General features: G+C 37.7%; 2 protein-coding genes across 4 annotated transcripts in view; both read right to left on the reverse strand.

Annotated features, from left to right (window-relative positions):
- Nucleotides 1-1,032: 1,032 nt before the first annotated feature.
- ERLIN1 (ER lipid raft associated 1) overlaps nt 1,033-24,786 on the reverse strand; it is a 38,475-nt gene continuing 14,721 nt past the window's right edge. For 2 of the 3 annotated variants that reach the window (XM_027596413.2, XM_027596414.2), the window contains 6 exons: nt 23,540-23,613; nt 15,971-16,029; nt 14,019-14,110; nt 6,631-6,720; nt 5,504-5,583; nt 1,033-3,333 (listed from right to left, as the gene is read on the reverse strand). In XM_027596413.2, the coding sequence (XP_027452214.1) occupies nt 3,112-3,333; nt 5,504-5,583; nt 6,631-6,720; nt 14,019-14,110; nt 15,971-16,029; nt 23,540-23,613 (617 nt within the window). In that variant the 3' untranslated portion in view covers nt 1,033-3,111. The remainder of the gene's footprint in view (nt 3,334-5,503; nt 5,584-6,630; nt 6,721-14,018; nt 14,111-15,970; nt 16,030-23,539; nt 23,614-24,786) is intronic. The other variant, XR_003520358.1, reaches the window with a different exon arrangement.
- On the reverse strand, nt 17,028-17,512 carry LOC113923536 (60S ribosomal protein L23a-like). The gene has a single exon (XM_035724276.1). It carries the CDS (start codon nt 17,493-17,495, stop codon nt 17,028-17,030), a length of 468 nt encoding a protein of 155 aa, XP_035580169.1. The 5' UTR covers nt 17,496-17,512.

The raw sequence follows: 24,786 nt of genomic DNA on the forward strand, positions 1-24,786 counted from the left end.
TACCCCTGGAGAGCTGAACATTTGTGAGGAAAGACATTAAATAGGTAAAGTGAGGTGTGTGAAATGTTCCAAGGCAAAAATGTGGAGGGCTCACCTGAGCCCACAGTTTAGGGTGACCTGTTTGAAGAAGTGAAGACTCATCAGGAGTTAGCAAAGGAAAGATGAAGTTATAAGGGGAAAAAATTAGCCAGGCCAGTGGAACAATATATGTTAAGGGACACAGAGAAGGTACATTCAAGGACCCAGGCTGGAGAGGTCAGTGGGGGCCAGATCACAAAGAGCCTTCTATGCACACACATGGGGCTTAATCACAAAGCAACCAGAGATTACAACTTCTAATTCACAAAATTCCTTTTTCACAGCAAGAGGCAGAAATGACTTAGTTCTAAATCACTTCATTTTAATACCCACCCAGACCTACAGGATAATTGGTTTGAATTAAATTTCCTTGGTCTGTAGCAGCAGACATAGGATACTATGGAGGTGGAGCCCACAGAACCCAGTAAAAGGCTGCCTTCCCCAAAACTCCCAATTACCAACCCTGCTGCCCAACATCACTGTGAATTTGTTCCCCAGGAAAGAAAGGATGAAAGCTGTGGAGAGCAGATCCAGCCCTGGCTCTTGGACTAACATCTGAATTAGTGAAGTTAGTTACATCATACCACTGCCAGTTATAATTTGTACAATTTGTCCCTTCCTCTGCCTCAATAAAACTGCCCTGCCTCCTCCCTTCTTAGACAGCCTCTGAAGGGCACAATGCTCCAGCCTCCCTCTTTCCTCCTCTGCTGCTGACCACATCCCACCAAGAATCAGAACATTCCTTGTTAAATTCTGAGTCAGAAAGTGTTAACCCTGCTTTCAAAATTCTTATACCTGGGAAGCAGTACTCTGAGAAGAGCATAAGAAAAGCCTCTACAGTTGAGTTAAACTAGTAAAATAAACTGGCTACCTAGTTGAAATGGGCAAGACAGCCTTAGGAACATGTTAAGACAACAGAAAATAATGGAGACATAAGGAAAAAATACAAATCACTGATAGTAAAATAATTTTATTTGGTTTCTTTTTTTAAAAAAAGGTAGCAATTCACATATAAATTTAGACTTCAAGATTACAGTGTATATTTGCCAAAAGGAACATCCCTACAGGAGGGATAGACTTAGAGCCTGAGCGAGCACTGGGAAGCACACTCCATGGAGAGTTTAAGTGGAAGTAGTTTCTTTACAACTTCACAACACTAGTTCCCTGTTCCTCAACTCTGCCACCAGGGGGCTTGTAAGAAAACCCACATCCATCACTTCAGGGCAACAGCTTTTAGCTCACGGGAATAGGAAACATCTCTAGGAATGAAAGCACAAAGGTCAATGACCCAAATTTCCCACAACAATCATTATCTATCTGCAGCAACAATACATGACAGATGAAGAGTTTATTCTTATAGTTCAAAGGTTCTTTAAAGGAGGGCTAGAGAACACCAGATCCATTCATAAAGAGAGTGTATACAATAAGCAAAAATTAAAAAAGGGATTCTCTCCATTATTACAAATGCCTCTCTAGTATAAGGCCCAGGGAAAAGACCCACTCAAATTTGGGATTCCTTCCCCATAGAAAGTGTTTGGCACAACCCGCAAGCTGTCATGAGACTGACAGGACTGACAGCGGAAAGGTTTCTGGAAGTGGTCCCATGACTTTTCTGTCTGGCTTGACCACAGTATACATGAAAAGTGTCTTAAAAAGCTGCACAAACTCAGGCCTAACTATGGGGCACACTGTTTCAGGAAAGCTAATCCGAAGGGGAAAAAGGCCCAGATGAAATAGGTCTCCCATAGCCACAGGCTAACTCGTAACTCACTCTGTCATCCTCCCATGGGAGATTAAATCCCCTGGCAGCCCAGGAAGTCAGTGGAATCCTGACTTCCTAGGGAAGGTGAAAGCTGGAGAACAACTTTGATTTCAGCATCTCAGAGCCAGGTTAAAAAAAAAAAAAAATGAAACAAAGATGACCAAAGATGCTGTTACTCTGTTCCACACTATGTAGGCTCCAGAAGAACAATATTGAGGAGAATCAATGTGCTAGTAACCATGGCAGCCCTAGGACTTGGCCTTCAGGCAGAGGTACTGGGGCAAATAAATGTACCCCAAATCCAGTTTTTATGAAAACTTCCTGCAGTTATGATATAATACTGTGCAGTGAACAGCTGGGAAATTACATGCTGCTCCTCATTCTGGTTAAAGCCCTGCCTTGCTCTTGGCCAGCCAGAGCTGAGAGGTGACATATAAGGAGTTGTCTGTGGCTAAAAACCAGGCACCTTCATTATGAATGGCCTGGGGCAGTGACACAGATAGTCATCATCCAATGGAGGGGAATGGAGGGCCCCAGAGCTTTGGTTCAAAGCAAAGGTTTCATCTCACCCAGAACTTCAAGCCAAGCTCTCTCTTTGAGCCTACTAATGCAATAACTAGTGATTAGGAATCCCTGGTTGGGTGGCAAGGTACATATCCCAGCAGGCCACCAACTCGACTATAGGAAAACAAAAAGGTGCAAATAGTATCAAGTAAATATTTGCTCAAGTGGAAGATCATTTCCTGGAGAACTTCAGTGGACTAGATGCTAATCACATGGATGAACGCTGGGACTGGACCCCAAAGAGAGAGCTTGGGCCCCAGGCGTAATCGGTCTTCTTTACACTTACCGCATCCTGGCCATCTTCTCTGGCCTCCTATGTCTTGAATGGCTGAGCACACATTTCCCCAGGGACCAATGTAAACATTATTCAACAGGATCTCAGCTTAGAAAAACACAGCTTGTTATATACTTAATGTGTAACATTCCAGTGCAGGCAGTATCTTAGCATCACACTTTCCCTCATTCATGAGTACCAGTTCAGAAAGGAAGACACACAGGATACTTGATAAAAACTGTGGCTGAAAAGACATTTGGGTGCCAGACAACTGGCTCTATCTTGCAATCGGCTGATAAACCAGGGCTACCACAGGAGAGGCAGAACAGATGGAGCACAGGTTCTCTGTGAATCTGAGGAGTCATATAACCATTGTTCCCACTTAACCCCTTGGGCCACATTCTGATATGGGAGTACATTTCCACCACTTGCATCAACCTGTGCTCTCCTTGTTTTGGATGGGGCTCTCTCCAGAGGGTTCAAGAGTCTCCTTAGAGAGGAGAGAACTTTTTCTTCCAGTCCTAACATCTGAGTATTTCGAAGCACAAGAGGAGTCCATGAACATGCTAGGGATGTTGCTGCCAAAGTAGATCTTACTGTTAGAAGCAATGGCCTGGTACCTTTTGAGCTCCAGATATTCCGGGGTCAATTTGTGCTGTGTGGGGGCAAACAAGAGCAAAGGAATCAGGACACTTTGGTCCAATAGTCATCTCTCTCCTTCCTTACACACATTTTTCCTACTGCTCTTCTGAATCACTACTCAACTCTGAGTCATTGCCAATGACGACCTCTCACTTTGACGTGTGGCTCTTATATTCACAGCTGTATTTTAGACTTGAAGTTCCTTACACAAGCCCATGCCTTAATGCAGGGAGAAGTATTCACTTTTTAATAAAAAAAGGATTGAGGAGGTGGGTTTTTGGGAACAATGATAACAACTAACATTTCTATAGTGACTTAGAGCCTATAAAATGCTTTCATATCTACTTTCTTATTTCATCTAGCTGAGTTCAACCTGGATCAGCCTGGAATCTCTGCAGGTTCTCTTAAGAGGTAAACAGGTCAACAGATGAGAGTGGCAGAGCTTCATAGGCACTGGGCTCATAACCATCAACCAACTGTTATTCTGCTTTTCTTGACCACATTCTAAAAGTGGAAAAAGATCTCAAGAAATCACCTGGTCTGGTATCATGACTCTACCTAGAAGCTAGATGTTTAAACTGACTGTGGTGGACACAAGTTTGACAATCAAACAGTTCTTTCTCCCTGTCACAGTTTTGGATTTTTTTGGTTTTTTTTAATTTAAATCATGGTGCCATGATACATCCAACCAAAATCTCTCTGGGCTTGATCAAAATTTCTAATATTCCCTAGAACATACTTCCCCCAAAGCCTATCGGAACCTTCCCTAGTAATCCTTTCCCCATCTCAAGTCCCCGGCCTGTCCTCTAGGCCGTTCATAGCACCCCAACACCTTCTACTCCCTGGGTCTATACTCCCTCTGCTGAAACACTGCCATCAAATCTGGTCACAGTGCATAACCAAATTACTTTCTAATGGCTTACTAATATAGGTCATGATCTGAATAGCATTTTTCAAAATGGCATAAAACTGCTGTCCCTTTCAGCATAAGGCTAACCTCAATGACAAAGTCTTGATACTTGTGCCTAGCCAGCTTCTCCCATGACAGATTTGGATTGCTAGTTTTATACACAAGATTCTCACCTTGTCTCCATCTTGACCAAATTCCATTCCGTTTCTATAGAGCTGTGTCTCTTCCAATATGCTAGATTTACTTCTAAATTTATATTGGATTTCAAAGTACTGAAAACTCTCATTATATAAACCTACCATGTCTTATCATTTCTTCTGAACCCACAATATGTTGTTCCTTTCTAAACTGAAAGAATTTAAGACTCGTCTATACCTTAAATCTTGACTCTAATCCTTTAAATCGCACCAAACACTGGCAACCTCTTTCTCAACTCTTTCAACGTTGTGATCTACTCTACAATTAATAATTTTATAAACCTTGGTCATATCCTTCCATTCTCAGAATACCACAGGGGTTCTAGCTGCCTCTTCCTAATTCCTGCTAAGTAGGCCTACATTCTCTAAACCTAGATTGACCTGAGTCCCTATACAAACACTGTTCACCTGTATCACCCAACCTCCTTTCTCAAATTATCACACATAAAATTCCACACAACTAGAATATTTTTAAATCCAGTAAACAAGCAGTACTCAAGGGAATTTGAAAACATGTGTGCTGCGGGGAGCACTACTGATGCTTAGCAGGCAAGGGTCAGGGATGCAAAATAGCCCATAATGCATGGGACAGTCTTCAACAATGAAAAAGTATCCCATCTCAAAATGCCAAGAAAGTTGCTGATGAGAAACACTAAATAAACTTAGCATTTATACAAAAAAGCTACCTTACCTGGGAAGCAACTCTAAATGGACTTTACTCTTCTCCTGTTACTCCTGTCATTCCATGAGAAGACCCTCACCTTTCCTGATTACTGAGCCCTGATACGGCACTACAGATAGATGATTTATGGTATCTGACTTGTGTTTATTTATCTCCCTGCCTTTGTCCTAGCTCCCCACTTTTACAAGGAACTATACAAAGTTCTCTCCCCAGTGAGTGTGCAATATGTCTTGATAAGTGATTGGCTATTTCCAGAGAGTGTGATGTCAACTACCCTTCCTTGAAACTGGATAGATCACCACTATCATATTAAAGCCCCACCCCCAACCCCCAGCCCCAAGGAAAAGCAAAATCCCAAAGAGTATATTATAAGGAGTGGGTGAGAGCCAGTCACCTTGTTTGAGGTGGCATATTTGTGTGCAGCATAATACTCAGCATCTGCCTTCGCCTTCTCTCGGGCCAGGAATGCAGCATCTAGCAAGAAAAATAGAGTCAGGGTTTTTAAAACAAAGGAAAGTTGTAATCTATTTCCTCAGCTGGGTAAGAGTTCAGATTTTATGTTAAGTAGGGGTCTCTTTCTCCACTGCCTAATATTTTGATCACTTTATTTTTTTAAAGATTTTATTCTTTTTAAGTAATCTCTATACCCAAAATGGGGCTCAAACTTACAACCCCGAGATCAAGTCACATGCTCCACTGACTGAGCCAGCCAGGCACTCCTCAATCACTTAAAGGCATTTAACAACATTAGCAGTTTTCAAATCCCAGTCCCCAGACAAACTCTTCTCAAAGGGGAATACTCTTGTCAACGTCAAAGAACTCTCAGCTTATTTTCCACCTAATGCTGATCCTTCTTTCCTCTACCCCTCATCACTCAAAAAGCCTCGCACCCTACCCAGGTTCTGGCTTCAAGTAAAATAATGAAGTCTAGACATGAAAGCTCTGCTCTATTTATTGCACTGTCCCCACCCCCTCCAAATTTGATCCAGAATCAGTTAATGCAGAATGATAGGAAGCAGCAGTATACAAGCAAGAGGCTGAATGTCTGGTCTTCAAGACTGTGAGCCTAGAACGTCAACATCTCACTAAATGAAATCAAGAAGTTTGAGAGCCTCTATGAAAATTGGGGCTTCTTTTTTTCCCCAGCTAATTTTTTTATTTTTTTTTGGTTGCCAGGTAGAAAAGAAACTGGTAGCGGTGGGGTTTTTCATCTTGTACGTTCTTTACAACTGGTTATGAGTAATTCTCATATTTTGTCTGCCTGAGAACAAAATGGTAGCTAATAAGCCACAACTTAAGGACAAAAAATGAAAGGATGAGTTACCTATAATCATAAACCAAACCAAGAGCTGAACATGTATTGACAAGTTTTTAAAAATCTGTCTAGGGTCTGAGGGCAGCCACCTCCTCCAGACCAGATTATTCCGACTATGGCCCTCCCGCCTACCACAATCAAGAGCCTGATCTCTGAGGCAGATAGGCAGTTTGGGACAGTCAGAGCCTCTTTTCTCCCTGATGTACCTTCAATTTCAGAAATGCGTTTTTCAGTTTCTTTCTCCATCACCTTCTGCTGAAACCGAATTTTTGCCACCTGTGCAATCTTCTCCGCTTCTATAATTATACACAAAAGAAGACACATTCAAAAACACTTCTCTAGTTCCAGAAATACTTAGAATTAGCAGCACATTGTCTTAACATTTAATTATATGTTTTTATGTGCTGTTTCATTAAGTTTTATCCACCCAGACTGTAAACTACTCAACAGAAAAAAGGGAATTTATTTCCTATTTCACTGTTCTGTTGACAGTGCTAGTTTTGTGGGAAAGGGGAATACAAAAGGTTCCATTCCTTCATGGGATTACACAGCAATGGTCCACAAGCTAGTGGGAAAAATGATACTTCATGAAAGTACTCAGAACAAAAATAGAGCAACATAAATGCATGGTAACACAGAACAATCTTATAAAATGGCAGGAGAAAGAAAGAACAAGGAAGGTAAGTTAAACCAAGAAAGGCCTTCTGGAAGAAATCCTAAAGAAAATAATGGACATGATCTAGGAGGACATGGCAGAAAGCATAAAGACAAGAAGAGCGAATGAAGTCACAGTGAAAAGGTGATTATGGAGGCAGCTGACAAGAGAAGACAACAAATAATTAGAATAGAAAGAAGGCTAGATGACTCCCATCTTCAGTAACAGGCTAAAGAATTTTATATACTCAGGATCAACTTGGTTGATGGTTAAGTTACCATCAGGGAAATGACAAGATGAAAATAATATCAGAGAAGTATAATTCTGACTGCTGTTGAGCATAAAAGAGAAAGTTGGCTAATTCGTCTGACACTGTAAAAACAAGTTTTGGGGATGAACAAGTTACCTGCAGCAGGAAAAACCAAACACCCTCAAGTAAACCAGTGGCCTAACCAAAGGATCCAGGATCAGGGAAGAAAGACTCTAATTACACTTTGAATTCAATCATTGCAATTCTTGAAGAACTTTCTCAATTCTCCTTTTCAGCCAAGGTTAGTATTTTAACACATCTTATCTCTGACCCTTGGGGGAAGTGCATAGTAGAAAAGAACTTCCAAGTGCCTTCTTATTTCCAGAAGATCCAGTATCCTTTATCAACAACTCCAGCACATACTTCACTATTTCCTCATTAGCATAAAATCAACCTATATCACACCACCCTCCAAATAGACTACAATGTTCAATTGGACTAGAAACTTACCTATAAGCAGAAACTCAAGATAAAACTTGAATAACAGGTAAGGCATCCGGAGCCTACAGCTAGGACCCAGAGAATGGTGTCTCAACATAGAGAAACTGTTGCGGTCATTCCATTTAACACTGCTCTCTGACATACAGGGATAAACCAATAAAGAGCATGAGTAGACTTACAGTTCTAGAAAAATGGTGGAAAAGGCTTAGAAAACCCTCCAGCTAACACCACCTTAAAGTGCTAGACAAAATATAACTTTTTTTTTTTTTAATGCATGACTAAGATCGTAAAAAAGGAGGAGAGATCCTCAAGAGACATATGCAAAGGGAGAGCTGAGAGCCAGTACAGTGGTGGCCTTGGTGGTGGTTATTAGACAAGTGAGGGAGAGGGACTTGGATTATTGCCCATGCAGGGCCAGGAGATGAGGTCTTGAGATGTTAGAACTGAGACTCCTGTATAAAATTGAGACCACTAGAGGGCTTCAACTCCAGGGAGGCTAAAAAACTCTACCCACCAGCCCAATGAGAAGTACGCTTTTCTCTACCTAGACACATCACAGTGAAACTAAAACACCCAAAAACATAGAGAAAAATCATAAAAGCAAAAAGAAGAGGAAGCCAAACAAAAATGAAATAATATTGCCACAGGACAAAGAAAAGTAAGTTTCGTTGGGCTTAGACCTGTAGGCTAGATTACCATTCAAGAATGAAATAAAACCATTTCAGACCAAAGAAGAATGATTAAGTATGTACTCCTTAGCCTTCACTGAAAAAACAAAATAACAACAAACTAGCAGAAAAAAAAGAATGAATTGCCAAAAACAATGGAGAGGAAAAAATTAAGTAACACCTATAAATCAAAATAGATGTTTACTCTCAGAAGTGATGATAATGATAATAATTAATCAGGGAATAAAAAGAACATAAAACCAGAATACGAGGCAACAATACGTAAAACTGGGGGACAGTGATAAGAATTAAGGCTCTCTAAGGTTTTATTTAAGAGGATAGAAAGAATGATAAGCTTTAGACTTTGTCAAGTCAGGTATGCTTATTAACATCTTATAGGTATGACTGTACATTCTAGAAACACAATATAAATCTTCCAATCAAGTAAAAGGAAGAAAAGAATAAAGAAAATCCAATCAATTCAATACCAATCAGAAAAGAAAGAAAAAAGAAGCAGAAGAAAAAATGCATGGTAAATAGCACAAAATTAAATGATACAAACAAATCCAAATACAGCAGTAACCACAATAAATATAAAAAGACTAAACTCACCAGTTAAAAGACAGATTCTCACATTGGATAAGATAACAAAATCCAGCTATATGCTGTTTACAAGAGACACACCTAAAACATAATGACATAGAAAAGTTGAAAGTAAAAGGATGGGAAAAGATACATCAAGAAAATAACTAACCAAGAGAAATCTGGCATAGCTATAATATCATTAGACAAAACAGATCTTAAGCCAAAAAGTGTGTCTGGAGTAAAGAGGGTTATTACATAATAGGAGCAATTCTGCAGGGAGATATAACAATCCTGAATCTCTTAATGATATAGCCCTAAAATATATAAAGAAAAAAAAATTACAAGTCATCAAATCCATAGTCATAGTGGGAGATTTTAATTTTAACACACCTCTCTCAGTAGCTGATAGCTCAAGAAGGCAAAAATTAGAATAGAGAAGATGTAAACAACACAATTCATAAGCCCGACCTAATGGATATATATAGAGAGAAAACTGCATCCGACAAATAAAGAAAACACATTCAGTCTTTGCAAGCATACACAGAACATTTACCAAAAAAGTACCATGTATTGAGAGCCCGCAAAGCAAATTTCAACAAATACTTAAGAATCCATATAACAGATCATATTTTGACTATCATGCAATATTAGAAATCAACAATAAAGTGGTAGCCCCCTAAAAAAACCATTCAATCTGAAAAAAATATTTTTAATACTTGATAAGTGAAAGGAGAAATCATAATGGGAATGTTTTTTAAAAACTAAAACTGAACACCAATAAACTGCATTTCGAAACTTGTGAGATGTACCTAAGAGAGAACTTAGAAGAAAATTTATAATCTTACATGTTTCCATCAGAAAAGACTGAAAACTAAAGAATTAAGTTAACTCAAGAAGTTAGAAAAGAACCAATGAGAAAACTCAAAAAAGGCAGGAGAGAATAATTAAGTGTAAATAATATAATTGAAAAGTAAGTGATAATAGAATCAACGAAATCAAAATGCAGTTTTGTGAAAAGAAAGTATAACAGACCTCTGGCAAAACTGATCCAGGAAAAGAGAAGGCACAAATAAACAATACTAGGAATGAAAAGGGGGCATGCATTATTTGGTAGAGGGTTTAAAAAATCAGAAGAAACTTCTGCAAATTTATGCTCCCAAATCTGAAATTTCAGATGACAATTTTCTAGAAAAATATAACTACCCAAACTTAAAGAAACAAGTACCTGAAACTGACCTACAGTTAGTAATAGAAATTAAATCAGCAGGCTAAATGTTACCACAAAAAACAAACAAGCATACAAAAAAGCAAACCCCACTAGACCAAGATGGTTTTTACAAGTGAGTTCCACCAAACCTACAAACAGATAATAACATATTTTATACAAAATGTTCCAGAACATAGAAAAAGAAGAAATGCTCTCCGACTCATTTTGAGGCTAGTATAACTACGAAAAAACTAACAGTAACAGTACAATAAAAAAACTGTAAGCTGTAATGTATGAAATAAAAGCAAAAATGAAAATAAATAAAAGTAAAAATTTTAAAGAAATTATCAGCAAAACATAAAGAGAAATGTATTGGGGTGAATCTCCTACATCATGTTCAAGTGGGTTTATCCCAAGAAGGCAAAATAATTCAGTAAAAGACAATCTATTAATATAATTCACCACATTAACAGCTTCAAAAAGAAAAATCCTATGGTCATCTCAACAGATACAGGAAAAATTCTCAAAGTTTTAACAGCCAGCCATTCATGATAAAAAACTCTCAGCAAGCAAGAAACAGAAAGAAACTTCATTAATAATAAAAATAAGTACAGCAAACAACACTGGGACTATTTAAAGTTAGGAACAAGACAAGAATACCTGTCGCCATCTTTCTTTTCAACACTGCACTGGAAATCAGAGCCTAAACCAGTAAGGTAGGAAGACTAGAAAGACGTGGAACTACAAAGAAAAAATCAGAACTGTCCTGATCCGAAGACAATTTGCTCACACATGGGAAATCGAAGAGACTATTAGAAATAGCATTTTCAGCAAGACTGCTAAACAAACAAACAAAATTAACGGTATACCTCTACAAGAGCAAAAACCAGTTAGAAAATGTGCCTTCAGAAAAGAGACTATTTGGTGCAGCTGGGTAGCTCAATCAGTTGAGCATCTGTCTGACTCTTGGTTTCTGCTCAGGACGTGATCTTGTGGTCTCAGGGTCGTGGGGTCGAGGCCTGTTTGGGACTCTGAGCTCAGCGGAGTCTGCTTGTCCCTCTTCCTCCCTCTCTGCCCCTTCCCCTGCACTTGTGCACACACTCTCTCACTTTGTCTCTCTCTCTCTCGAATAAATGAATAAAATCTTAAAAAAAAGAACCTATTTATAATAGCAAAAAACTTGAGGAATATATAGGAATAAAACTCTAAGAAAGAAGTGCCAGAACTTTAAGAAGAAAATTATAACACTTTTTTGAAAGGCATTTCTCATAAATGGAAAAATATAAACAGATTTATAAGACTCAGTATCACAAATATTGTAATTCTCTCCAACTTGACATGTACAGATAATGTAATTCTAATCAAAACCTCACCACAGCATTTTACAGAACGTGAGCTGATCCTAAAATTTATGTGGTGGAATAAAGAGACAATTTTAGAGTAGTTAGGAATTGTTAAGAGGCATAATTAAGGAGAAACCTGCTCTCTCAGATAGCAAGATTTAACATAAAAAGTGACAGTAATTGAAACAAGGTAATTCTAGAGAAGGACAGAACAAGAAATTAAGAGAGACTCTAGCAACAGAACAATTTATATACAGTATCTTGTTATAAGACAGATGTGGCATTAGAAATAAATAGAGGAAATAATGAACTTTTCAGTAGTCTAAAATAATTGGCTTGCTACTTGGAAAAAATAAGCTGAATTCCAATGTCACACTAAACCCTAAAATAAATTCCAGATGGATTCAATATCTAAATATGAAAAGCAAAACTGTAAAACTTTTAGAATAAAATTATGACTTTGAGGTTGGGAAAGAACTCTTAAATGGGATAGAAAAAGTACAAATCAGAATGGAAGACTGATGAATATGATTACATGAAAATTAAATATATATGAATGTCAAAGACATCATAAAGTTCAAAGACAGGCCACAAAGTGAGAGAAGATATTGTAATGCATAAATCTGGGAAAGGATTAATATCCAGAAGATATAAAGAACTACAAATCAGCTCAAAAAAAGTAATCGAACAATGGGCTAAAGTATATTAACAGGCAATTCACATACAGAAAGAGAGAAACCTGAATGACCAATAAACAATATTGAACTTTCCTAGTAATCAGAGAAATACAAACTGAAATTATGTGATACGTGTCCACCATCACACTGACATAAATTTTAAAAGGTCTAATAACTCTAAGAATTGAGGAGGATATGTAGAAATGGGAATTCAATAAGGCAACAAAGGAACGGGAACGCAGACCCTGCTGAAGGAAGGTAAGAGGGCAGAATCCCTCTGCAGAGCAATTTGGCAATACTGAATGTTATCCATTGGAAGATGTATGTACCCTGTGACCCAGCAATTCTACTTCGAGATACGTATTCCAGAGCAATGCTTCTCAAACTACCTATGGGAAAGCAACCTCTCCCCTTATTTGTATTTCAGTCTGTTAAGAAGCAGTATTTTATAAATTATAATAAAAATTAATTACTAGGAAAAATATTAGAAACAAAAACACAGGCTCCAGTTTTTTATTATTAGACTCAACAGACATAAAATTACTGTGTAATACTGTAAGAACTTCTAAGCACTCATTCTCAATTTCTGTAGTCACCTCTTTATGGATCAGAAACAGAAAGCTGGTGATACAGGGCACTGACCGACACTACATGTTGAGTAGCACTACCACTGAAAACTCTGAATGTGTGTACAAAGAGACATGGATACGCAGCACTGTTCATAATACGGAAAAACTAGAAACTAACTCTTCAATAGTAATCTATCGGAATGAACTGAGGTTCACTCACAGAATGAATGCACAGCAGTTTAGATCTACACATTATCAGTACGAATAAAACTCAATGTTGGTAAAATAAAGGCAAGTTGTGGAATAAAAGATAAGAGTTTGATATCATTTTTATGGTTTAAGACAATTCTACGAATTGTTGTTACATATTTACAGTTATGGTATAAAAGTATGTACAGAAAGATCTGCATAAAAACTTTAAAACAGAAGCTACTCAGAGAAGGGAGGTCAAGAAATACGACCAGGTAAGGGTACACAGGAGGCTTCAAATGGATAAATTTCTTCTTAAAAGAAAATATGATCTGAAGGAATGTGGCAAATATTAAGCCTTAATTTTACTATTCTCTGTGCATTCCTGAATATTTGAAATAGTTAATGAAACACTTCTTAAATTTTCAGCATCCCAAGGAACAAATGACTGACAGCCTAAGAGGGCAGTCCAATATACAGTATCCTGGAGTGTTAGGGAAATCACTGTGATTCAAAATAAGCTGTAAGCAATCCTACCCTACTGTCGGAGAGGACATCCATCCAGACAAAACTCGGTGCACGTCAACAGCAAGGATGCATATTATAATCCCGAGCTTTGGCCAAAAAACTTCCCTATTAAACTGTATGAACAAAACTCTACTACACAGAGGCTACAGTTGCCCAAAAACCCTATCCATTTTTCTTGTCCTTGGAAAAGCAGTAGCGGCCAAAGACATGGTGGAGAGCCAAAGCACTTCATTAAGTACTGGCACCATCTAGTTTCAAAGGCTGTAGGACATCTGAATATACAAAAGAGTTTCTAAAATTCTCCACCATGTATGATGCAATCTTATTTGATCCCATCAATCCAGAGTCAGACTGACAAAGAACAGGATAAACTCATAACACATGTACTTAGAGACATCCATTTCAGAAAGAAATCCAAGTACCTATAACAGCCTTTTTCCTCTCTGTCTCAGCTTCTTTCTCCACAACCTTTTGTTTCTGTGCAGCTATAAGAAGTTTTGTCTTTTCAGCCTCCCTGTGAAGCAAAATATTATAAAAATTAGAAATGATGTGCAGTCACAGGCAGTAAATCTGACTCTATGGTGAGTCAAAGAACCATTTGCAACACAAACTTCAGAAAGTTAAGGTGCCTAGAGAGGTGTTACCCCATTTTACTTATAATGAATCTGAGGCTGAAAGGTTAAACGATTTGCCCAAAGTCACCTAGATACAGGAATCAATTTATACATTTGAATTTCAGTCTGACCTTTTCCTCTAATTGTATCATAGAAAGGCCTGTGATCCTCAAGTACCTAGAGTATATAAATGCTTCCTTTGTTGTTAGGCTTCCAGCTAGCCCATACAGTACCTCTGGGCCAATTAGCAAAATGCAACACTCTCTGGGCAGATGCAGTCCCTCAGGTGCATAGTCTGGTAAGAAGGATGGAGCTAGATTTGAGCCCCTCCTCAGGCAGACACTCTTGTGCAGTTACCCTATTTGTTGTATGGGAGATATAATTAGGTGGCAGTTATTAGGTGGTGAATTGGGGCTCAATGTAAGAAATTTTCTTTCTAATAATGGAAACGGCTAGCCTATCACTAAGTATGTACAAGCAGTTACTGGGCAACCACAGGGCAGAAAAGGTATAAAAAAAAGATTACTATTTTGTGGGTGGGAGGTTAGACCTCAAGGTGGCTTTTAAATTTGGGATTCCAATAGTCTACAAAATTAGGAAAGATCCAGATTTATCTGAAAAGTAACTCCAATAGTTCCCCCAAAACATTTTCCCCCAAAGATCTCTCCTTTCTTCCTGCCAAAACTGATAAAGACACAAAATGGCATTCTGGATACTATGAGTTATTTGAGGGCAGAGAACACATAGTCTTCATGTTTCCATCACTAGAAGCTATCATATTGAAAGCCTAAGACATCCTGAGCCTTCAATCAAAAAATGTTTTTATACAAATGGATCAGATCCATGATCTATCCAGTCTGGCACTCTGTGCTGTAGTTTTAAAAGAGTTCCTTTTCTACAAATGAAAAGGGAAAATAAAGTTCTGTTGCATAACAGAAGACAGAGACGGGAACAGTAAGGACTCAGCAGTAAATCACCCCAGGAAGTATTATTATTTCTTGGACTCCCTATACTTACACAATCTGTTGTATTCCTGACTTTTGCTAAGTTATTTTTCCAGCATTTCATATTTTCCACTTAAAATACTAGCCGAATTTCCTAAAGACTTTTGTTTCTTTTCGGTACCTGTCATACAAGAATAATACTGCCATTTCAACCACAGCAGGTATTCCCCTAACCCACGTTCTTCAGAACACTAAGAAATTAATATCATGTCAAGCAAGTAACTTCTCATTCCCAGTCAGCTCTGGACCCAAAAAAGAGAAGACTACCGGGAGTCAATCCAGGCAAAGCTTCCCAGAAGCAAATTATAGATCCAGGTGTAATTTTAGATACACACTCACATATAATGGAAAACCAAACTTTATAGCAGTAAGGTGTCTATCCTTACCACTGTAACACAGTGACACAATATAGGCACTCTCTTCAACCTTAGCAGCTAGTACTCCCTCCTCTATTCATATTTAATTCAAGATATTCATGTCCAAATTATAGCTCCTTAGCCTTCCAACAACAGTTCTACAGCAAATTGCATCCTTAGCCACTAATGCTGCTCCTGAAATGTTCATATATAAAGAAAAACCTAAGAATAATCCAGTGAATTAAGACACAAGAATAAATTATCAGAATTAAAGTATGGAAAATAGATATACACCCCACCCCAGAGTGTAACATCTCACATATAAGTTTCCTCTACACTGGTATATTAATATGAAGACAGCCCTAAATAAAAATTTTGGGATCCCTAGCATATTACTCACATTAACTCAAAATTTCTTCTTATGGCTTCTGGGATTTTGGGTTTTGTAACACGCACAGCCTGAAAAATAAAAGTGAAAAGCCAAAATATATTTGAAAAATAAATCTTCAAACTAAATCTTCTATAGAAAAGCTCCTCAAATGAAACTAATAAAACTATGACATAGCTGCCTACTAACATGTGTGGAAATTCTACTAGGAAATCTATTCTTCATGCCATCACGCCAAGAATCAAATATATGCTGTTTCTTGTTTCCTTAAGAAATGCTTGCCTAGGGGGAAAAAAATCACCCTAACCCCTATGGAAATAAACTCCTTTAGGGAAAAGGTTCTCCCTTAAAAGACCTCTACAAAGCTCTTCAGTTGGATACTTTTGTTTCCTTTTCAAGCCTGCAAACCAAAGAAACAGAAAGAAGGCAAAATTCCAAGATTTAAAATTGTAAAGTAGGAAATAGTAGAAACAAAAATAAAAGCAAACAAAGTTCAGGTCAGTATATGCAACTTAATACAATAAATGTATTTACTACTTCCTAAACCTGCAATCACTCAGTAATGACTATACATAAACAGCCCAAAGTTGAAGGAAAACAAATACCAGTTAACAGATTACATTCTTTCTTCCTAGAATCTCACTTAGAACAAAGTCTACTTGTCTTTGTAGATACTGTTTACTAGACACTTTGTTTCCCTAACCATAGTGTACTTTGACATTAATTAAGATTTTTTATTTGGAAAGTGCAGCCTTTTGAAGGCTGACTTTTCTACATCAGGCAACTGATCTCTCAAAAGCTTTTCATTTAACTAGTTAAACATCACTCACTCCCTACCTATACTGCAAACACACACAACACTGCTGATCTGAAGACAGTTTTAATTTCTCTTTGAAAATTGGCTAAACTTTTAAGCAACAAAGCCTTTAAGCACATAACTTTTATTTAATTCAATTAATTAACATACAGTGTATTATTAGTTTCAGAAGCAGAGTGCAGTGATTCCTCAGTCTTTTTTTTTTTTTTTGGTGAAAAAAATTTAATTTAGATTTAGCCAGCTGGACTCAGTTTAGATGATTCCAATTTTGTTGGCAACATCCAAAGCATCATAGTCAGGAGCCAGTCGAACATATGCCTTCTTCTCTCCATCAGGCCTGATCAAGGTGTTGACCTTGGCCACATCAATGTCGTAGAGCTTCTTCACAGCCTGTTTGATCTGGTGCTTACTGGCCTTGACATCCACAATGAACACAAGTGTGTTGTCTTCTATTTTTTTCATGGCTGACTCAGTGGTCAGGGGGAACTTGATGATGGCATAGTGATCAAGCTTGTTTCTCCTGGGGGCGCTCTTTCGAGGATATTTGGGCTGCCTCCGCAGACGCAGTGTCTTGGGTCGTCGGAACGTAGGTGACGTGCGGATTTTCTTTTTTTTGTGACTGTGGACGCCTTTCAGCACTGCTTTCTTGGCCTTCAAAGCCTTTGCTTTGGCTTCGGCTTTGGGAGGGGCAGGGGCTTCCTTCTTAGCCTTCGGCGCCATCTTCGTAAAAGGCTCCTCAGTCTTATATAATACATAGTGCTCATTACATCATGTGCCCTCCTTAATGTCCATCACCCAATTATCCCATTCCCACCACCCCCCTTCAACAACCCTCAGTTTGTTTCCTATGATGAAGAGTCTCTCAAGGTTTGTCTCCCTCTCTGGTTTCGTCTTGTTTTATTTTTCCCACCCTGCTCGTGCTCTTTCTCAAGCACATAATCTTCTTTTAAGGCTTTTGAAAGAAGACTTTTAAGCAACACAGACTTCCCTACATGAAAGAGAACAGTCAAATCTGTAAAGATTTTGAGAACTAGCATAACCAAACACAAGTAGTGAAATGGAGTAAGAAGCTGGGGACTGTAGTGAAAAAACTCATTATATGCTGAAGTTGAGGCATGTGAGGACATAAGGAACAACTCATGGAGATATCCAGAAGACAAAAATTTATAACCAGCATTTGTGATAGATGCCAGATTTTACTATGTGACTACCAGAAATACAGATGACTCCCAATATGTTTTAATATGATTCAGAAGAAAGCACTGTCATTTTGCATTTAATTAAGAGACTGGCCATATTTCTTTTTAGTCTTATTTTTTTAAAAAGCATAAAATATGACTGTTTTCTGAAGACTTCTATCTTGCTGTATGAAGCTGAAGAACATACTACATGATTGCCAATCTTGGGAATCTCAGAATTTTCAAATATGTGTAAAATAAGCACCTACTGTAACAGATAATGCAAGTTACATCATAACAGATTTAAAAAGTAAAATGACGAGGCGCCTGGGTGGCTCAGTTGGTTAAGCGGCTGCCTTCGGCTCACGTCATGATCCTGGGGTCCTGGGATAGAGTCCTACATCGGGCTCCCTGCTCAGTGGGGAGCCTGCTTCTCCCTCTGCCTCTGCCCCCTGCTCATGCTCTCTCTCTCACTCACTCTCTCTCTAATAAAATCTTAAAAAAATAAAGTGACAACATATCCAAAAACAATGGCCAAAATACACACACACACACAGAGTGGAGAGAGGGGAAAAAAAGCTGATGAAATGAATATATTTGAAAGTGACCACCGGGTTATAAACATATATTTTAAATGGAAAGCCAGCATATAACACAGTCACTCTCTTTAATAACATAGGGAAAAAATATCAAGGATGCATATTTTCACCATTCAAATTTGCCACAGTAGTTGCTCAAGAAAAATGGAGTATAAACACAAAGAAGAGCAAAATTAAAATACTGATTGTTTCAGAGAATGTTTATTCAACAAGTATTAATTGGGTGCCTGTCTGTGCCAAGTGCTGTTTGTTCTAGGCACTATGGATACAGCAATGAACAAGACAAGACTGCTCTCATGGAATTGAGAATTTTAAAGGGAGAAAACACAATAGATAACAAAAAGCAAATAAAAGAGTAAGAAACTTTCAGACAGTTATGAGTGTTATGTGAACAATTTAAAATAGGATGATTTGGAGACAGGGAAATGGTTATAGAGGGGAAAAGCAAGATTTTTACTTTGGCATAATTATATAAATAAAAAATCTAAGGAAATTCATAAAGTTGCAGTCAAGTAAGATAAATTAGCTCTAAAAGATCTATTGTATAACACTGTACCTACAGTCAATAATAATGTACTGTGCACCTAAAAATTTAAAAGGATAGATTTCATGTTAAATGTTTATACCACATACACAACAAAAAATCCAAGGAAATTAACCCAAAAAATTTATTAGAAACAGTGAATTCAGCAAACTAGTAGCTACACAATAAATTCACCAAGAATCATTTGCATTCCTCAATGATTATACAAAAAAAGACTACATATTTGATAGCATTAACACTCAGGAAATCCATGAGCATTAATTTAATTTGAGATATGAATTTCTCACCTGGTCAGAAATTCTAAAAGAAACAAAAATGATATGATTAAGTAAAGCCATAAACTATGTTCCCAATTTTAAACTTATGTGTCAATTTAGGTACCTGATATAGCTTGAAAATACCAATAATGAAAACTCATCTGGAATAATAAGCTGGCAGAAATACATCTTACCAGATTTTAAAAGTGAATAAAAAGTTGATTATCATAAACATATAGTAATATGTTAAAAAAGGAAGGCTGACAAATAGACCAGAAGTTCTAAAAATGCATTCCAGTTCTCACAAGAAACTTTTATGGCAAGACTAAAGCAAGCAAAACAATGGAGATCTTGATCTACCAGTTTAAAAACATTATGAAGTGACACTTTTTTCATTAATTATTTTTATAAAAACAACAAATGTAACTAAATTTAAAAGATCCTTCTCACTGCTACACAGAAAATGATGTGAAGATAAAAGTCAAACTAAGGCAACATGGTAGGAGACTACTGTTGGAAATCCAGGCAAGAAACGGTGGCTTGGCTTAGGGAGGCAGCAGTGAAGATGGAGGAACAAACAGTTTTACATGGATTTTGGTGGTAAAATCAAGCAGGATATGGGGTCTAATTAGATGTTAAGGGTGAGAGGGTTGTTAAAGATGCCTCCCACACATCTAGATTTGTCTGGAAGGAAGGAGGTGTCATTTACTAACAAGAAGGAAAAAATAAGAGAAGATTTGATGAGAAAAGACTAAGGACTCAGTAACTAATGAAGGAATAGGAAACAGAAAGATCAATGGAACAAAGTCCAAGAAACACTATACTATATAATGGGATTTAACATACAATAGAAATGGCATTTCAAATAAGGGAGATGGGGACATAAATTATTCCATAATTCTTTTTACTACCAAGTTGGGGGCTGGGGAATTAGAGCCTACCTCACAACTGACATCAAAATGGATTCCAGATGAATTAAAGATTTAAATCTAAAAACACAACTATAAAGGGGTGCTTTGGTGGCACAGTCAGTTAAGCGTCCTGACTCTTGGTTTCAGCTCAGGTTATGATCTCAGGGTCATGAGATCAAGCCCAGGGTTGGGCTCCACGCTCAGCACGCTCTGCTTAAGTTTCTCTCTTCCTCACCCTTTCCCCCCCCATTCTCCCCCTCCTCGCCCCCCCCGACCCACATACTCTTTCTCACCCTCTCTTTAAAATAAATAAATCTTAAAGAATAAAAACACAACTGTAAAAGCAAAGAAAAATGTTGTATTTCCAATTTTATTTAAATTTCCATATTTTAAAGTAGTGAAAGTGGCTTAAAGCATGCAAACACTGCAAAACTACTATAAAGAAAAAATACTAAAATTTCTACGTAAGTTTAAAACTTTAGAATTGCTAGGGGGAAAAAGACATTAAATGGTAAAGAAAAAACTCGGAGAAAATGCTTCCCATGCATTTAAGAGTTGTAATAATTAACATATTAAAAATAGCTTATTTATTATTTAAATGAGAAAAAAATAAATTATTAAAAAATGAGCAAACACAACAAACAATTCACAAATGAAATACAAATGGCCACTGAATGTCCTAGGGCATTCAATCTCAATAATTAATATAAAACACCAGATTAATTTCTCTAAAAGGATTAAGAGAGTCAGCATGCATCTGTTAATTATCTGGGTACAATCACAAAATCAAATGTGTAGGAAACAATAGCTCACCAACACTGCTGATGAGAGAATGTAAGATGCTACAATTTTTCTGAAAGGCCATATTTGGCAATATTTATCAAAAAGCCTCCAAACGGGGCATACACTTTGACTCCTCAATACTACATTTTAGAATATATTTTAAGGGAAGGATTTAAAAAGATGTATGTATAAGCTTGTCACTCTAACAGTGAAAAGTGGAAGCCACAGATTAAACAAAAACATTAAAAGTGATGATGTAGTAAATCTGTATTTTTGACTTGAAAAGATGCTTATTATACATACTGTTAGTGAAAAAAGCAGCAACGGTACAATTCCACTTTAGTTTAACATTGGTTATACCTGTAAACAAACATATGCTCCTCTAGATTAAGAAGAGTCTAGAAAGATACAACAAACTCTTATCTCTGCATGGTACGATTACTGGTGAATTTCATTTTGTTATTCATCTTTTTCCCAATATCTAATTTTTTATAGCATATAAAACACGTGTGTATAAAAATATTCAGAATATACACAATACTACTAGAAATCAGTAAAAAAAGGTAAAACAACACAACAGAAAAGGGGGCAAAAGACTATGAATGAGTAGTTGACAAAGTACAAAATGGCCAAAAAATAAGATGCTCACCCTTATTAATAACTAAAGAAATGCAAATCAAAGAGAGATATAACATCATTCCATATGGCAAAAATTAGCATGTCTCATTGCTTCAAATGCTGGTAAGGTTTATGGAGATACAAGTATTCACATATATTGCTGATAAAAATATAGATTTGTGCAGGTTTTTGAAAGATAATTTGTACATACAAGGAGATGTGCCAAGAATACTCCTACCCTATTGTTTATTAATAGCAAAAAATTGGAAACAACAGAGAAATGATTGTGTAATATAAGGCAAAGAATTGTAGGCAGCTGTTAAGAATGAGCTACATCACCCAAGTAATAACATGAGCAGAAATCTAAGAATCTGTGACATTCACATTTATTATCTTTTTTTTTTTAAAGATTTATTTATTTGACAGAGAGAGACACAGCAAGAGAGGGAACACAAGCAGGGGAGAGGGAGAAGCAGGCTTCCCACTGAGCAGGGAGCCCGATGCAGGACTCGATCCCAGGACGCTGCAATCATGACTTGAGCCGAAGGAAGACACTTAACGACTGAGTCACCCAGGCGCCCCACATTTATTATCTTTAAAATTGAAAAGCAACTCCAGCCACAACTGAATGGACAACCAGGCAGATTTTATGAAGTTAGTGCTGGACTTTTCAAATGACCCCTTAACTTTGGCAGCTTCCCCTCAGGCACCAGTCAGAGATAATGGCATGGCATGAATAAGGACAGGGAAAACCCTCACCATCTTTCCAGTCTTGTTTATGACATCACACGTGGTCACTTACAGTGAATGCACACTCTCAACAGTGCAACACTTGAGACACGTGACACCAAAGTTTTCTCTTTAGCTGCAGTAACATTTGTTACCACAACTGATCTCCTAGAAAGGGCACTAGAGAAGCCATATTACCACTTCTCAGGTAATCCAGACCTACAGCCATAGCTTTTAAACGTTACTGACCATGACCACTGTAAGACATGCATTTTACATTGACACCCAATATAAACATCCACACCACACTTAGAGAAAACAAAAGTTTTACAGAACGATACTTAAATTTAGTACATGTCATGTGCTCTGATTTCTTTTCTTATTCAATTTTATTTTATTTAAAATGCTGTCATGATCCGCTAAAACTGATTTTAGAATCACTCATGGATTTCAACCCCATCTGAAAAAACACTGACCCAAAAAAGCCAGCCTACAACCCCTCACCATTCTACCTCCTAATGCTGCTGCCACTGCCACCACCATCACCACCACCAAATTCGTCTGCTACCTTACTTTTATTCAGGCCATTCTACCCATTTGAAGTATCTCCCACACTCTTCCTCCATCATATAAATCCTGCTAATTCTTCCAGACCCACCTAAAATCCCAACTCAATTATAGTCGTTTCCAGGCAGACTCTCTTGAAATGTTCCTGAACTCTAAAGACTTACAGCAATAATCATCCAATCAGTTCATCTGTCAATTAATCATATGTGACATCTATTTTGCTAGAATCATTGTTCAAATCTTATACTTGAAATCCTTGTTCATAATCTTACTGAGACTAAAGCCTTACGCTTACACTGATTTATAACCCTTACTGTATCTTAAAAATGCCTCACAATTAGCAGTACATGGATTTCATTTCCTTGTAAGGGCCTCAGCTTATCAGAGGAAAATGCCACCCAGGGCAAGCTACAAGAGTATTTTATTTTGGCAGAGACCTAAAGTCAAAATGAGAAAGCTATTCTATAAAATCCCATAGCATTTCAATTAAATAACTGCTGAATAAACAATGTCCAATGAAACAATTAAATTCAAAATTCTCAAAATTCCTAGAGAATTTCCCTAGGAAAAGGGCTTACCTGTATGGTGAGGCCTGGGGCCATGACGTTTAAATCTTTCTGGAGAGCTTGCTTCAGGTTTTCATCTATTTGATCTGTTTTTGAGGCCAAGAACAACAGCTCTCATGATACTCAAAAAAAAATTTTTTTTTTCATTGTATTAATATCGGAAAAAACCCAATCATTATTAGACCTAAAGTTTCGACGGTATTATTCTATAGAGCTTAAACCACTTCACATACATATGGAAAAAAATAAATTATATCATTATAAATATATAAATTATTACATATACATTTAAAACACATATTTAGTTTTCCTTTTGTATGGGAGAAAGTGTGAAAACCTGTCAAAGAAATTAAGGAAGAAAGATGAAAAACAGGTTGTTTATCCAATAAATGGAGATTCTAGGTCTCTAATATCTTAATTCAGTGTGGTTACTGAATATGTGTCCTGATTCTCATAAAAACCAAATCCCCATTTTCAGTCTTTTTTTAAAGATTTATTTATTTATTTTTTAAGATTTTATTTATTTGTTTGAGATAGAGCTAGGGAGAGAGCACAAGTAGGATGGAGGGGCAGAGGGAGAGGGAGAAGCAGGCTCCCTGCTGAGCAGAGAGCCCGATGCGGGGCTTGATCCCAGGACCTGGATATCATGACCTAAGCCGAAGGCAGACGCTTAACCGACTGAGCCACCCAGGTGCCCCTAAGATTTATTTGAGAGAGAGAGAGAGCATATACAAGCAAATGAGCGTGGGGAGGGAGAAAGAATCCTTAAGCAGACTCCCCATAGTGTGTGGAGCCCTAAGCAGAGCTTGATCTCAGGACCCTGAGATCATGACCTGAGTCGAAATCAAGAGTCGGCCGCTTAACCGAGACACCCATGTGCCCCTCAGTCAGTCTTTTTTTTTTTTTAAAGATTTTATTTATTTATTTGACAGAGAGAGACACAGCGAGAGAGGGAACACAAGCAGGGGGAGTGGGAGAGGGAGAAGCAGGCTTCCTGCCGAGCAGGGAGCCCAATGTGGGGCTCGATCCCAGGACCCTGGGATCATGACCTGAGCCGAAGGCAGAGGTTTAACGACTAAGCCACCCAGGCGTCCCCCCTCAGTCAGTCTTTAACCCAAATCTCCAAATAATTAAATTTCATTTCCATGGATCTCTGCTAGTATTTTGGATTTAAGGGGGGCGGGCACAACTGGGTGGCTCAGTCGGTTGAGCATCCAACTCTTGATTTCGGCTCAGGTCATGATCTCAGAGTTGTGAGA

This window comes from Zalophus californianus, chromosome 15, assembly GCF_009762305.2.
Source record: "Zalophus californianus isolate mZalCal1 chromosome 15, mZalCal1.pri.v2, whole genome shotgun sequence".
NCBI classification, from domain to species: Eukaryota; Metazoa; Chordata; class Mammalia; order Carnivora; family Otariidae; genus Zalophus; species Zalophus californianus.